At 44.2% G+C, this 13609-nt stretch overlaps 1 protein-coding gene across 1 annotated transcript in view; it reads right to left on the bottom strand.

The window, feature by feature from the left end:
• Nucleotides 1–13609, bottom strand: part of ATP9A (ATPase phospholipid transporting 9A (putative)) — a 135538-nt gene that overhangs the window by 85831 nt on the left and 36098 nt on the right. Inside the window, exon 4 of the mRNA XM_082600340.1 lies at nt 11085–11193. Within this exon, the coding sequence (XP_082456466.1) occupies nt 11085–11193 (109 nt within the window). The remainder of the gene's footprint in view (nt 1–11084; nt 11194–13609) is intronic.

Genomic DNA, 13609 nt, shown 5'->3' with positions numbered 1-13609 from the left:
CGCTGTATAGATATGACATCCTGATGGCTTCACCTGCTCCTCTCAAAGGCCACCAGAAAAATATATTATCTCCAGTTTTCAGACAAAGAAAGTAGGCTCAGAGAGGCCCCACCTTCCCCTAGTCTCACAGTTAAACCAGGTCAGCACCAAGATTCAAACCCTCATCTGACTCCAGAGGATGGAATAAAAAAGAGGGACTTCGGTTCAACTCAAAAAACATTTACTCAAGTGCCATGTTCTAGGAATTCGAAGATCAAAGACAGTCCCCTTGTCCTAAAGAAAAGCTCATAGTCTCATGCGGGCGTCAACAAACGTGTCCTATACAGAGCAAGAGGGTAGACAGTTTAGGTTTTGCAGCCAATGGACAATCTCAACTCTCCCAACAACTCTTCTCCCCAAAGGCAAAGAATCTTTGTATATTTATATTTTAAAATGTAAAAATGTTCTTGGCTCCTGGGCCAAGATGGTGGGCTGAATTTGGCCCACTGACTGTAGCCTGCAAACCCATGAGCTGGTGAGAAAGACAGCAAGACAAATGCTGTTAGTGCAAAATAGTGTGTGAAAGGATGGGAGTAAGTCCAGTATGCAAAGGGAGCAGAAAAGGAGACCTCCCCCACTGAAGGAGGACCAAGAACAGTGCCCGGCACCCAGAAGGCTCGTGACTACTCACTCCGCATTCAAGCCCCCTTAACTGAATGTCTGCTGGAGGCCAGGTGTTCTAAGGGTGGGATGCATGGGACTCCCACTCCAGTGGCAGGAAGGAGGCAAGAGACAAATAATGAACGAACGGGCTGGGGTACGGGGAGGTATCAACAAATGCTTTACAGGAGAGCTGAGGTCAGAATTAACCAGGTGAAGGATACTGGTTACCAGCATCAGGAAAAAGGAAGGCATGAGATGGGAGACAGTGATGTACATGCGTAGCACATGCATCTGTGTGGCCACAGGCTGAAATTCCTTTAACAAGGCAGAAAGCATCACACAGAACAGAAAATGAAGGGCTTGGGGGGCCAGGTGGTCCAGCGCCCCATAAATAAGCCTGTGGAGGACATGGGTCTTTATTCTGGTGACAGATCAAATTCCCACACAAGGGATCAACCCCATAAAAATCTCCATGTTTTTGGCGTCTCATAATAAGCCCGTTTAACTTACAAATGTTCAGCCAAGAGAGAAAATAATGATGATTCTCAGTCCTCCTCAACAAAGTATATGCCCCAGAGCAAAGGTGACCTGGGAGTTCTGAATCTGCTGTCCCCCACCGTGGACTCACTCCTCCAACAAACACCCACCACTCACCCACTAGGAACTGGTGCCCAACGCAAGTTATCTTATCGTACACTTTTCACATCATTTAATGCCATGGGTCTTTTTAGTAGTTCACCACTAAATGAGATGTTTCAAAGCATTCCAATGACTTCAACTGAAACAACTCTTTCTAAGGAGTTCCACAGGGTTTGACTTTTAACTAATGTTTGTACTTATTTAAATTTTGTCATGGTAACAGTGAGAAGACCTGGTGCTAAAAGGGAAGCTCTTGAACACGGACGACTTCTAGAAGACACGTGGCAGGTGGCTCTGAGGACGGCTAGACTCTCTCCGCCTAGGAAGGGAGCATCTGATGGGGCCTTGCTTTCATAAAGCACGAATTCAACCCAATGGCCTGAGCCTGGGCATCCTCGGAACCCACTAGCCTCAAGCGTTCGTTGTGTCGATATATTGGCAGAGGGAATGGAGAACATCAGCGAGTCCTAAGAGTCAGCTCATTAGAAATGGCTGAATGAAGAGCGGGCTCCACGCGAATTCCCTTCCAACCTGAACAATTCTTCTTGCCCAATGAGGGGGCACCAGGAATAATGCACACAGATACACTGCCCTCTCTGGACAGCTTATCAAAGCCTTCCTCGAGGGAAGATCGTGAATTCATCGTGCCCCCCCACCCCGAGCCTGTGAGCTTTTCCTTCGCCCGAGCTCGCCCCAACTTTCCCGAACATAAATTTACACGTTGTCTTTGGTTTTGTTACTGAAATTTATGCTGGTGGCCTGACCCAAACCGTCCCTGAGCTTGTGCTCTGATCTTCAAGACCTACTCACAAGTGTGCTCTTAATATCTAACCCTAGGAAGAGCACTGTTATACCTCTTATTAAATAACAGCTGCATATGGATATATGTGTGTGTTAGCGAGACAAAGGACACAATCAGGAGGATTACACTAAAAGGGTTAAGGGTGATTCCTTCTAGGGACAGAGGAGATTTATCCCTTTCTTTGGCAACAATGCTTTCTAAATTCTTCACGACAATTTTCTTATAATAAACATGAGGTGCTCTTCCAATAAGAAAAAGATATAATAAATTAAATTAGCTCAAACTTTTAAGTGACCAGGCCCAGATTTTTCCCTCCCACGGCGGGGTCCTGATTCACGATCGGTTAAGTTGAACTCTACCTCTCTGTCCATCTGCTCTAGCTCAACAAAAACCCTTTAATCCGCTGTGTTTGCAGAGCAGTTCCTGACTAAACCCAGCAGGCCGATCCCTCCGACAAGCCCTCCTACTGTAACCGGCTCCATCTCAGGAGGAGGGCAGCGGGGGCCACACCACCCTGAGGTCACTGGGGTTTCTCAGCCCCGGCCCCCTCATTAGCATTTTAGTGTTTGGCGGGGATGAGCCTCAGCTTTGCAGGTTCCACACAGGGAGACCCTCAGATTCACTCGCTCTATCGAGCCAATGCACGGTCCGGACCATACATTTGGACTTTTCGGGCCGCACGACCGTTTTTGGGTGATCAAAAATGTGTAGCTCAGGCCTGCACACAGAACACACATGTAGCATGTGTCTGTGCACCTGTGTGTTCTGAACAAGAAAAGACAAATTAAAACCATAAGAATGAAAGGAGGAAAAGCGGCAGGAAAGAAAGAGAAGGGGAAGCAGAGACCAGTATTTCGATTCCAACATTTACTGGGGTTTTGGCTGCCGACGTCCAAATGAAACGCCCCTCTCTAAGAAGCCCACGAGGAGGCAGGGAAGGCACCGCTGGGGCAGGAGAGAAAGAGGACCAGAGTCAGAAGAGCTGAGCACGCAGTGGCTGGGATTAACTTCCAGAACGACAAGACTCTGAAGATTGTGGAAAGGGCCCAAAACACATAATTTCTAACCTTACGTGAACCACTGTTCTGAGTTTTCTACCAAGATTCTCGCAAAAAAGAGAACAAGAAACATTTGCACGGTGGCAGAGCTCCCGTCTTCCTAGCAGAAGAGTACGAGACGTGAAAAATAACACACGGACAGTGAGTATTACCTACCTCAAGCGAGAGGAGGTCTCCCTGCAGTCCATTATCTGGTTAGAAGAAAATTCTCTCCCAACACCCCACTGAGAAGTTAGCAGACATACTTCCCAAGCACCCCTACTTTGTGTGTGTGTGTGTGTGATCTACCCTAGAGATTCCTAAAACTTCTAGAAGCAGAGTCCAACCCATGGGCATGTGACCTGTGTATTCACATAGATCCCCTCACCCTTGGGTGAATGACCTACTGTTTTCATCTTCAAATTCTTAATAACTTTTAAACAAGCGACCCCGTATTTTCATTTTGCACTGAGTCCCACAAATTACATAGCTGGTCCTGAACAGGAGTAATAATGCCCATTCGCGTTATCTTCTTTATAAAGTGCACAGGAAGATCCGGCCGTGGTCTAAGATCTGAAGCCACAGAACTCCTCACTTTGCCCCCCAGACCTCTTTTTTCTTTTGGACCCTGTCACACCCAATCTCCCGGCTCTGGGATTCTTACATATCTTTGCAGAAACTCTACAGAAGCTGGGTAAGAGATTTTTCACAGGTTTAAGTGGCAGATTCTCTGCCGGACACATCCTAAATCATAAAACGCCTTCTATAAAATAAATGCATCCCGTTCAGCTCCGCCACTTCACCCAGGTCACCTCTGCGCTAGAGTTTATAACGGGGAACAAACTTCCAATTACTAGAGCTGTTTATTTCTGCAGAGATGGACCCCCGAGCCTTTCATAAGCAAACCCACTGAGCCCAAACCATGCTTTTCATGGATGAGAGCTTCAGAATAAGGGCAGTTTGTCTATACTGCAGAGAGAAACCAGATGTTTCCCTTGAGTCGAAACAAGCAAATGACAATTCAGTCACACTGCAGAACAGCCCCCCCCCCCCAAAAAAAAGAAGTAAATTCCGGAGCACTAGTACGTGTGGGCCAATTTTTTGACCTCTGAACACCTCCAGCTATACTTCTATTTTTCATTGTGCCTGCAGGACATTGATTGCCTTTGCAGGTCTTTAGCAGCAAGCTCCATGCACTAACCCTGGTTAATGTATAACTCTTTAACTCGAACTCTAATCTGACTGTGACAGTGATGAGTTGTAAATTCTACAGCATGTGTACATTTCCTGGGCTTGACACGAAAACGCCTTTGCAGACCCGGCAGAGTTCATAGGTTTAAAGTTGAAATTTTCATATTCCATTCAGGTTGTCTGCATTCCCCAAAGCCTAAGAAAAGACTGTTATTTGAAAACAGGCAAAGGGTGGAAGAGTATTATTATAAATTCCACGGGCCACTTCCTGGGGCTTTTGTTTAAATTAGCGGGAACTTTAAAAAGAAAGGCTGAAGTCTAAATGTAACAAGTGTATACCCAACAGAGGCTTTTAAAATAAATACATAAATGGCCCTTCCCTGCTTCTGGTGCCCAATAATGATGAAATAGGCCAACACCCCCGGCAGGGGGGGGAAATACCTTTTGGGAAAGATAACAGTGCAATTTGCATGTGAGATTTTTTTTTCAGGGTTTTTTTTTTTTTTTAATTAAACAATAGATCAGTTCACCAGAAATTTGTAATAAAGTCAAATTGAGTAGTTTGAAAGAATAAAAGGAACCTTATGGGTCTGAAATAACAAACTTCACATCTGTCAGAGAATTATGGGAAAGTGTTTGGCAAGACCTATTTTAAGACTTGTAAAAGCTAATGCTCTGAATCTTAATGAGGAAAGCCTGGGAAGGAGAATGCTTTGCTTACTGAGCTGTATTTGAGATCCTCAGTAAAGACCTTTGCAGTACTTCTGCGGCAGTAATATCAAAAAGACCATCACTGAGCAGATGCAAACTATTATACATAGAATGGATAAGCAACAAGGTCCTGTTGTATAGCACAGGGAACCAGATTCAATACCCTGTAAGAAACCACAGTGGAAAAGAACATGAAAAAGAGTAGATACATGCAACTGAATCACTTTGCTGTACACCAGAAACTAACACAACATTGTAAATCAACTATACTTCACTAAAATAAAAAAATTTTTAAAGACCATCACTGTAACCCTCATCTTTTAAAAAAGTATAAAGCAGTTTTAGTGTTATCCTAAGTCTGAAGAGAGTTCATACTTTGAAAACAAACGGTACTTGTGTTTAAGAATACAGCGTTTTCCTTTAGCTAATTATTAGCTAAACAACTCCCCATTAATGAACACATGTTCCCTGCACTATCCTACCTTCTCCTGATGAACTCCAACGGAATACAACGCCCTAAAAGAAAAACATGTGTGTCCTTAGACCTCAAATTTTAGTCATATTAATTGCAATCCTAAATAATGGTGCAAAGTGGATTCTGAACTAAATTGAAAAAAAGATATCACTCTCAAATGGAAGTGAGATCCTTGAGGTTATTCTGTAACTGGGAAAGGGTGAACAGAGCAGTGCGGAGAATAATCCGAAAAGAACTAGAGAAGAGGAAAGATATCCATTCCGTTTTTTACACCACATATGTACTAAAAAGCTGAAAATAAGAGGGAGTCTCTCCACTTTGCACAGACCTTTGGCTTACAACTTACGGTTCACCATGTGCCCAGATGTCCCCAGCAGGAAAGAAGCATCAGCAATTGTGTTAATTATGCTTCTGTTTGCACTTTCCTTCAAGGCTAATTATCCACTTGCTTCATTTAGCCCTTGATCACAAGTTAGTCTGAGAAAACATTCCTGGTATGAAGACCCCTGGAATTCATCTGGTAAAAATGCAAATCCAACTGCCCTTACTACCTGTGATAAGCAAGGCAGATTCCCCCTCCAGAAGTAAAGTTTTGGTTTGGTAAGGACAAGGATAAAGAAAAATAATTCCTTGACTAATGACTCTTTCCTGACCCAACCCAAATCTTTCAAGTAACAAAACAAAGTTTTGCTGGGTCTGTTACTACTTCAAGACCCTCTCTTCTTCGGCTTTGGCGTTTGCAGTACCACTGAATGCTATTAATTTGGAAAGACAGCTCTACAATTAAAGTCACAGAACGCATAAAAGTCCAGTAAGAACCTCTCAAGTCTCTGATCAGGTTTAAATGTGGATTCCAAGTAGGAGGAGAGGGGATGCTTATTCATCTAAAAGCATCATTCCTACTTGGCTTTCAACAGTTTGTTCATCTCAGAATGAGGGGGCTGGATTGATTTCTTTGGACTCAGAAATGTGTTTTGTCCTACTGTACAGCAAAAGGAACTATGTTCAATATCCTGTAATAAACCAGAATGGAAAAGAATATGAAAAAAATGCATATATATGTATAACTGAATCATTTTGCTATACACCAGAAACTAACACAACATTGTAAATCTACTACACTTCAATTAAAAAAGAAGTGTTTTAAAATGGACTTAAATCTAGAAGCCTTTCTGTAGCATATGTATTAAGCCTGAACGCCATGGCAATCATTGAGATATTCTGTGGGAAGGTGTGAGCCTCAGCTCCAGGCACAGGGTGGAGCCTAGACTTATAGGCTAAGGTTTTACATTCAGACAAGCCGGGGTTCACATCAAGCTCTACCCCTTAACTAGCTACATCATCTCAGACACAATACTTAACCTCTACGAGCCTCAGTTCCCCATAGGTAAAAGCTACCTCCATAAGGCTGTTTAAAATAATTACAGACCAGACCTTGTCCAGCACCTGGCTGGCTTATAGTAGGTAAATCTTTCTTTTTTTCTCTCCTGCTTCCCATTCTGGACAGCGTTTTTCAAACAGTTCCAATGCCACCTCCTCCCTGTAGCATGCCTTGATTACAGATTCCTGGATCACAGAATAAACTTTCCCAGAGTCTCAGGTCTTCACTGGCCAATATGGTTTTTTCTTCTATTTTCCCAGGAAGGAGAGGCTCTGGAAACAAGGCGGAACTGGGAAGAACAAGATGGAGCCAGAACCTGGGGTTCTGTACCCCACACTTCTAGCCATCCCAGCCTGTGACCTTTGGAGAACTCTTTACCAGGAACACTTCATGGGCATGTGATTCCAGTAAAGGCACAGGGCCCTGCACTCAGAAGGGGCCATTACTTGGTTTCATGCTCTGCTGCCGCCATCTTGAATAATTTTTGAACAGGGGCCCCAGGTGTTCATTTTGCATTCAGCACCACCAATCATAAAGCCAGTGCTGTTTTCTTCCAACCTGGAAGACTCACCTCTTCCGGGAAGACATCATCAGCTCCTCTCTGATGGGCTCCCGTAACCTCCCATAACCTCTGGCTCATACCTCCATTAACTCACCCACCAATATTTAATGAACCCCTGCTACGATACCACCAGCAATGCCTTTCTTGGGCACAGACCGAATCCCAGCACAGTGCTAAGTTTTTCTCATGCAAGAGTGATATTTACGGCAACTCTCTGAGGTAGGCACTATTATCCCCAATTTACTGACAGATTAAGGGATCTGTCCCCACAGCAGGGGGGCAGGCAGAAGCAGGACTCTTGAATCCAGGCAGAGCACAGACGCAGAACCACTACTCTCCTCAACCACCAGGCACTGTGCTCAGAACCAGGAACGTGGTGGTCACGAAAGGGGATATTCTTTATAAGGACCACAACACTCATGCCACTAAAGTGTAACTACTAGTTACATTTTGTAATCATCCCCTTTACGTGCCTGGATACCTTGCTGGACTATTAATTTCCCGAAGTCCCAGCCCCTCAAGTTTATCTCTGTAATACAGAAACCTATCACAGACTTTGGAAAGTGATGGAGTTTCAAACATCCTTGAAGAATGAATAAAAGGTCATTTCTACATGTAGGCTAATTTTATTATCAATATTCAAATACTTCTTATTAAACTATGACAATTACATTAAAAACTAATCCACTGATGTGTTGTTTTAGGCACACCTTGAATGATATAAGATGATCTAAACCACGGGAAGCAGCAATTAAAAAAAAAAAAGATCATCCATTTTTTTCTCCCAATGGTGAATTTCTTATTTCCAGAGTTTTTAATTCACTTGTTTAAAATCAATTTTTTTCCTCCAAGTTCGAAACTTGTTCAATTCGATTAACATAATGCCTCTACAACTTGGGTAACATCCCAGGATCTGTGCCACTGGCATTCTTAAAACGACATAAATTCCTGCATTGTTGTGAATCTCATTTTGAGACCTCGAGCAAACACGCATTGACGGACAAGCTACAAAGTAACTGACCTAAAACTGGCCTGTCCTTTTCAAAAATGTCAAGGTCATAACAAAGAAATCCGGAGAACTCCGCCAAGTTAGAGGAGATTAGGGAGAAAGGACAACTAAATGCAAAAGGCAAACCTGTCCTGGCTCCTGGACAAGAAAAAGAAAAAAGCTATAAAAAAAATTTTAGGAACAAATGGCGAATTCTGGGTAAGAAGTATAGATGAGATTAATAGTAATGTAATGATAAATCTCCTGATTTTGTAATTATACTGTGTTATGTAAGGAGAACATCCTACTAGGAATTCAACGCTGATGTATCTACAGGTTAAAAGGGAATCGTGTAGGCAACTTAATTCTCCAAGGGCTTAGAGAGAGTGAGGGGAAAGGATGAAAAAGGCAAAAGCTTAACAACTGATGAATCCGGGTGAAGGCGAATAGGAGTTTTCCACATGATTTCTGCAACTATTTTGCTAGTTAGAAGTTATCACCCACTCCCCCAAATATTTAACTATATTAGTACACGTACTGCTATCATTAAACAGGAAATGATGCAGAATGCAGATAAGTATAATGGCTTATAATCTCTTGATCAAGGACTCGATATTTTGGTTTCCAAACTTTTTTGAACTCCAAAAACAGTGTTGAAAAGTACATTTTAAGGTGCCATGGGGTAAAAAGAGAAAACAGTCCTGCGTGGATATACATACATGTATCTGTTTCCCTTTGCTTTTGAACTTACTAAATGAAGATCTTGGTGAAAAGCCTCACTCAAGAAAATATTATTAAATCATCGAATGGTAAGGTAAAAAAAAAAAAAAAAAAGGCTTCTTTCTCTTCCCCTCTCTGAAATCCTCCAGTTTGGGCTTCTTACTTGTGCCCTTCCCCCCACAGTGTATCAGATAACTAACCTCCCCTCCTTCACTTTCCAGGCTGACCGTTTTCTTCGGTGCCTTTTTGGGGCTTTCAAAACAAATGGCCGAGCCAGGGTCTGGGTTAATATTCAGAACTCGGCTAGGTCTTCCCCTACTGTTGGATTGGCATGACAATGGAAACCACGGGCCACAGAAGGAGACCCACAAAGGAAGACAAGTTTTTAATGCTACAGCCATCTGCCAGTTCTCCTCAGGATCTTTTCAAAAACGGAGGGAAGCTAAAGCAGGGGCTGAGAAGGGGGTCGGGTCTGCAGGGGAGGCCAGAAAAATCACTCACAGGAAAAGCAATTGCAATATGAAAAGAACCAAAGAAGGCCTGGAGCCTGGATGGCTGAATGAATGGGATCCCAGGGCCCCTCCTCCTGAGCTCTAAATAGACCCACCGCACCCTCTCGATGGGGCTTTTGTTGGTTGCCAAGCATTTTACATGTTATCGTCAGAACATGTTATTAAGGGAGTATTTAATATACACAAACCACAAAAAAACAGACTCCGGAGGGGGCTTCTGATTACCCACATGGAAGGCCCAAGCCACCTGCCTCTGCAAAGACTACGCTGGGTTTTCTTTCTTTAGGTAGCAAAACGTCCTAAATACAGTAGTTTAGCAATAAGAAAGCATTTCTATACCAACTCTAAATCCCCTCTCCTCCCAGAGACTTGCAACTTTTTAAGACCACCAACCATGAAAATCTATTTCAATGCATTAAAACAAGACACGTTCATGCCCTCACAGGATTATACTTTTTTAAAAAAATTGGGAGCCTTAAATAAATTTCTCCAACATTTCTCCGAGAAGGAAAATTCTACTCAAACCCCTGAAACCACGGACGGACTGCTTCCTCAGAAGACTAACGCACTTAACGTAAAGCAGTTCACAACCTGGCTGGCTGCAAGGTCCCTTGGGCATCTATCTTATCTCCTTCCGAATTCTCAATTTCCTGAAGGCAAACCACAGTTTTTATTCCCCTCGGCCACTCCTAAAACATTATTAATCCCTGAATTGGATCAGGAATCTTCGGGAACTTTAGGTAACATTCTCTCAAGTCTGAATACAACCTTACAGGAAATCTAGGTAGAATTTGTAGTTGGAAACAGAAGTCGACATTGGCTGGGTTGTTTTGTGGGTTCTCAACCGTGTGTTTGAGCAGATTTTAAAAATTCCACCATTTCAAAAATTCAACTTAAAGGTTACCTAGTAATTTCTCTTTGGGTCAGAATTAGTCACTCTTCCGTTTTGAGGATTTATAAGATGCCTTCAAAGAAACCTTCACAGATGCAGCTTTTATTATATTAAGTCTGGTGCCTTCTTAAAAACTCACATTGCAAAGCTGTAACATTAGTTTTGTAATGTTGAAAGAGTATCTTTTAAAGCTGCACTGCCTTGGAAACCTGTGTGGGAGGATGTCAAGCCCACAGAATTAAACTCCAGGTTGATGAGGCACAAGTCAGATGACAGGACTGGCTCTAAGAGGGCAGTGGCAGCCCAGGGATGGGGCTGGAGTAACCCCAGGCCCTAGGGCAGACGCTGGCCTCCCTTGTGCCGGCAACGAGTGACTGCCCTGCCACGGGGCACCCACACACCCGCCGGCCCCGGGCCTTGAACTCTGCTCCCTGTCAGCGGCCCATGATTGAGTTGCAACCCTGTGGGCCACCCCCCCACACACCGGGGGCCCTGCTGCAGGAAGTGGACCCACTGGGGCCAGGAGGCTGACCTCTCGCTGTGAGCCGGCTGTAGACCTGCGAGTTGACTTCCTTGTCTCGGACGTAGCATCGGATCTCCTCCACTGCCTCCCGGATGATGGTGACGGCCAGCACAAAGCCCTGCACAGAGACAGAGAGAGGGTGAGCCCTGGTGGAAGCCACCTTCCTCTCCTGGGGCCGGGGACAGAAAAGGCCAGAGGCCACTTGAGGGCATCAGGGCAGGACCTGCTAATTATTCCAAGTGCAGAAGCCCCAGCAAGCCCACTTCTCTGAATCTCACGCGCCGGAAAAACTCTCACTGACACACACGTGTACAGGGACGTCCCCAGTCACCACCACCACAGGGTTCCTAAGAGTGAAAAACACAGAAACCCCAGAACTGTCCGTCCACAGGTGAGGGCTGAGTGATGGTGACCTCTGACGTCTGCAGCTCACTCGCCACGTGCCAGGTGCCGTTCAAAGTGCTTTCCACCCCTTAGTGCAGTTCGTGGCTGAGATCACCACACCACCCGTGAAGAAACTGAGACACACAGGTTGAATAAGCTTGCTCCTAAGTGATAATGCAGGGGATCTAGATCCAGAGTCTTAACTGCCACAATGTTCTGCCTCTGGAGAAACCTGGGTAGGTGGAACCAGTAAGATGGGCCACCAGGACCCAAAGTGAAATGCATCCCTGTTTGTATTGACCTGTCAGTAGGGAAATTAACTTTCCGGAACATAACAATGTAACACTGTTCAAATAAACACCAACAAAGATTCTCCTATACTGCTAAAGATTTTCCACCATCCTCAACTATTGGTTAGATTCCTCTGCAAGGTAAGGGGCTAAGATGGGATGGGGACTTCAGTCTTTCCTGTAATGTTTTAAACTTCTATAAAGAAAACATCTTAAAGTATTAATTGCGTATGTACACACTCATAAAAAGAAAATTTTAAACTGCCTTATCTTCCCAAGTCAGATACCCCAACTCATAAAACCTGGTACAGAGGTTATACTCACAGGTATGTGAGTCACCCATATCTAGAATCTCTTTTCATCTGGATTTTTCCTCTTGTATCAATAAAGGCAAGAACCGTTATTCATTTTTTCTTACAAAATACACTTGTCACCCCTCCTTTTAAAGTCTTTTTTTTTTTTTAATGCAGAGAGCACAATCGCCCCAAGGTTAGCAGTAGTGAATTCTTTGAGGCTTTCATCTTCATACTGTTTATCCCATGCAATATATTAAGTTAGATTCAAAGGACTTCAAATCTCTTATGTAAATTTAGCCAGAGATGTGCTGCTCTGTGAAACTCCTCCAAAGGCCCACACATCTTTACAATCAAAGGATTGCTCCTGTTTCCACTCAGATGTAAAGTACACACTGAAGCCAAAGCAAAACTGGTACATTTCAGAAAAAAAACGCATAACCAGACCACATACAGAGGTGAGAGAAAACCCATTCTGGAAAAGCACGGCCAGTTTGCAGAATCCCCAGCCCCTCCCCCAGGCTGCTGTTTTGTTCTGGGCCATAACCCACGTTTTTTGTTGTTTGTTTTTTCAAATGTTCCAGTTTCTATTTCTCTCTGCATGGGCCTGGCTAAATCCCATTGATGTTAATGGAAAGTGTGTGCTCATCACAAAGACAGGAGGCGCTAACCTCCCAGCTACAAATAAATACCCGCTCCTAAGTCACCGTATCTATGACCCCCAAACACACACACACACGCGCGCGCGCGCGGTCCTCATCAATCCCAGGGGACGTGCCACGTCTTAAGCTAGAAACTGCTTTACAAAGAGCCGCAAATGTAGTCCAGAAATAAATTCCACCCGTCCAACTTGGAGGTCCTTAAGAGCCACAGGTACTGAGAAAGAGGCTTGAATGGGAGGGGGGGGGGGGGTTCTGAGCTTGTAAGGAAATCAGAGGTGGTGACGGTGAACAGACTTGAAATTCTGAAGGGGCTAAGACTCTTCTATAAAGTTGTATGTCAAAAATAGATTTACTGAAGCAAAATTATGAGAGAAATCAGAAAAGCCGTTCCCTCTGGTTGGGGAGGGGGCTGACTGGAGAGGGGCAAGAGGGAACTTTCCGGGGTGGTGGGATGGTCTTGACCAAGGTGGTGTTGACATGGGTGCTGACCGATGTCAACACACAGTGAACTGAAAACTTAGTATCTGTGCATTTTATGGCCTGTAGATCGCCATCTTAATAACAACCAAAAAACTAGGTTATTTGGTCTTCATACAATTTTATGGATTATTTCAGCAGTCACCTGAGGAATTTCTCCCTCTAACATATTACTATCAAGAAAAAAGTTACCAAAAGCTAAAACGTAATCCACACAACAATGGCACTAGTACCAGAATTTTATTTATTTATTTTTTTTTGTGGTACGCGGGCCTCTCACTGTTGTGGCCTCTCCTGTTGTGGAGCACAGGCTCCAAACGCGCAGGCTCAGCGGCCATGGCTCACGGGCCCAGCCGCTCCGCGGCATGTGGGATCTTCCCAGACCGGGGCACGAACCCGTGTCCCCTGCATTGGCAGGTGGACTCTCA

The sequence above is a fragment of the Mesoplodon mirus genome (genome assembly GCF_964341445.2).
Source record: "Mesoplodon mirus genome assembly, chromosome: 15".
Lineage (NCBI taxonomy): Eukaryota > Metazoa > Chordata > Mammalia > Artiodactyla > Ziphiidae > Mesoplodon > Mesoplodon mirus.
This window is presented reverse-complemented; position numbering and strand designations above follow the sequence as displayed.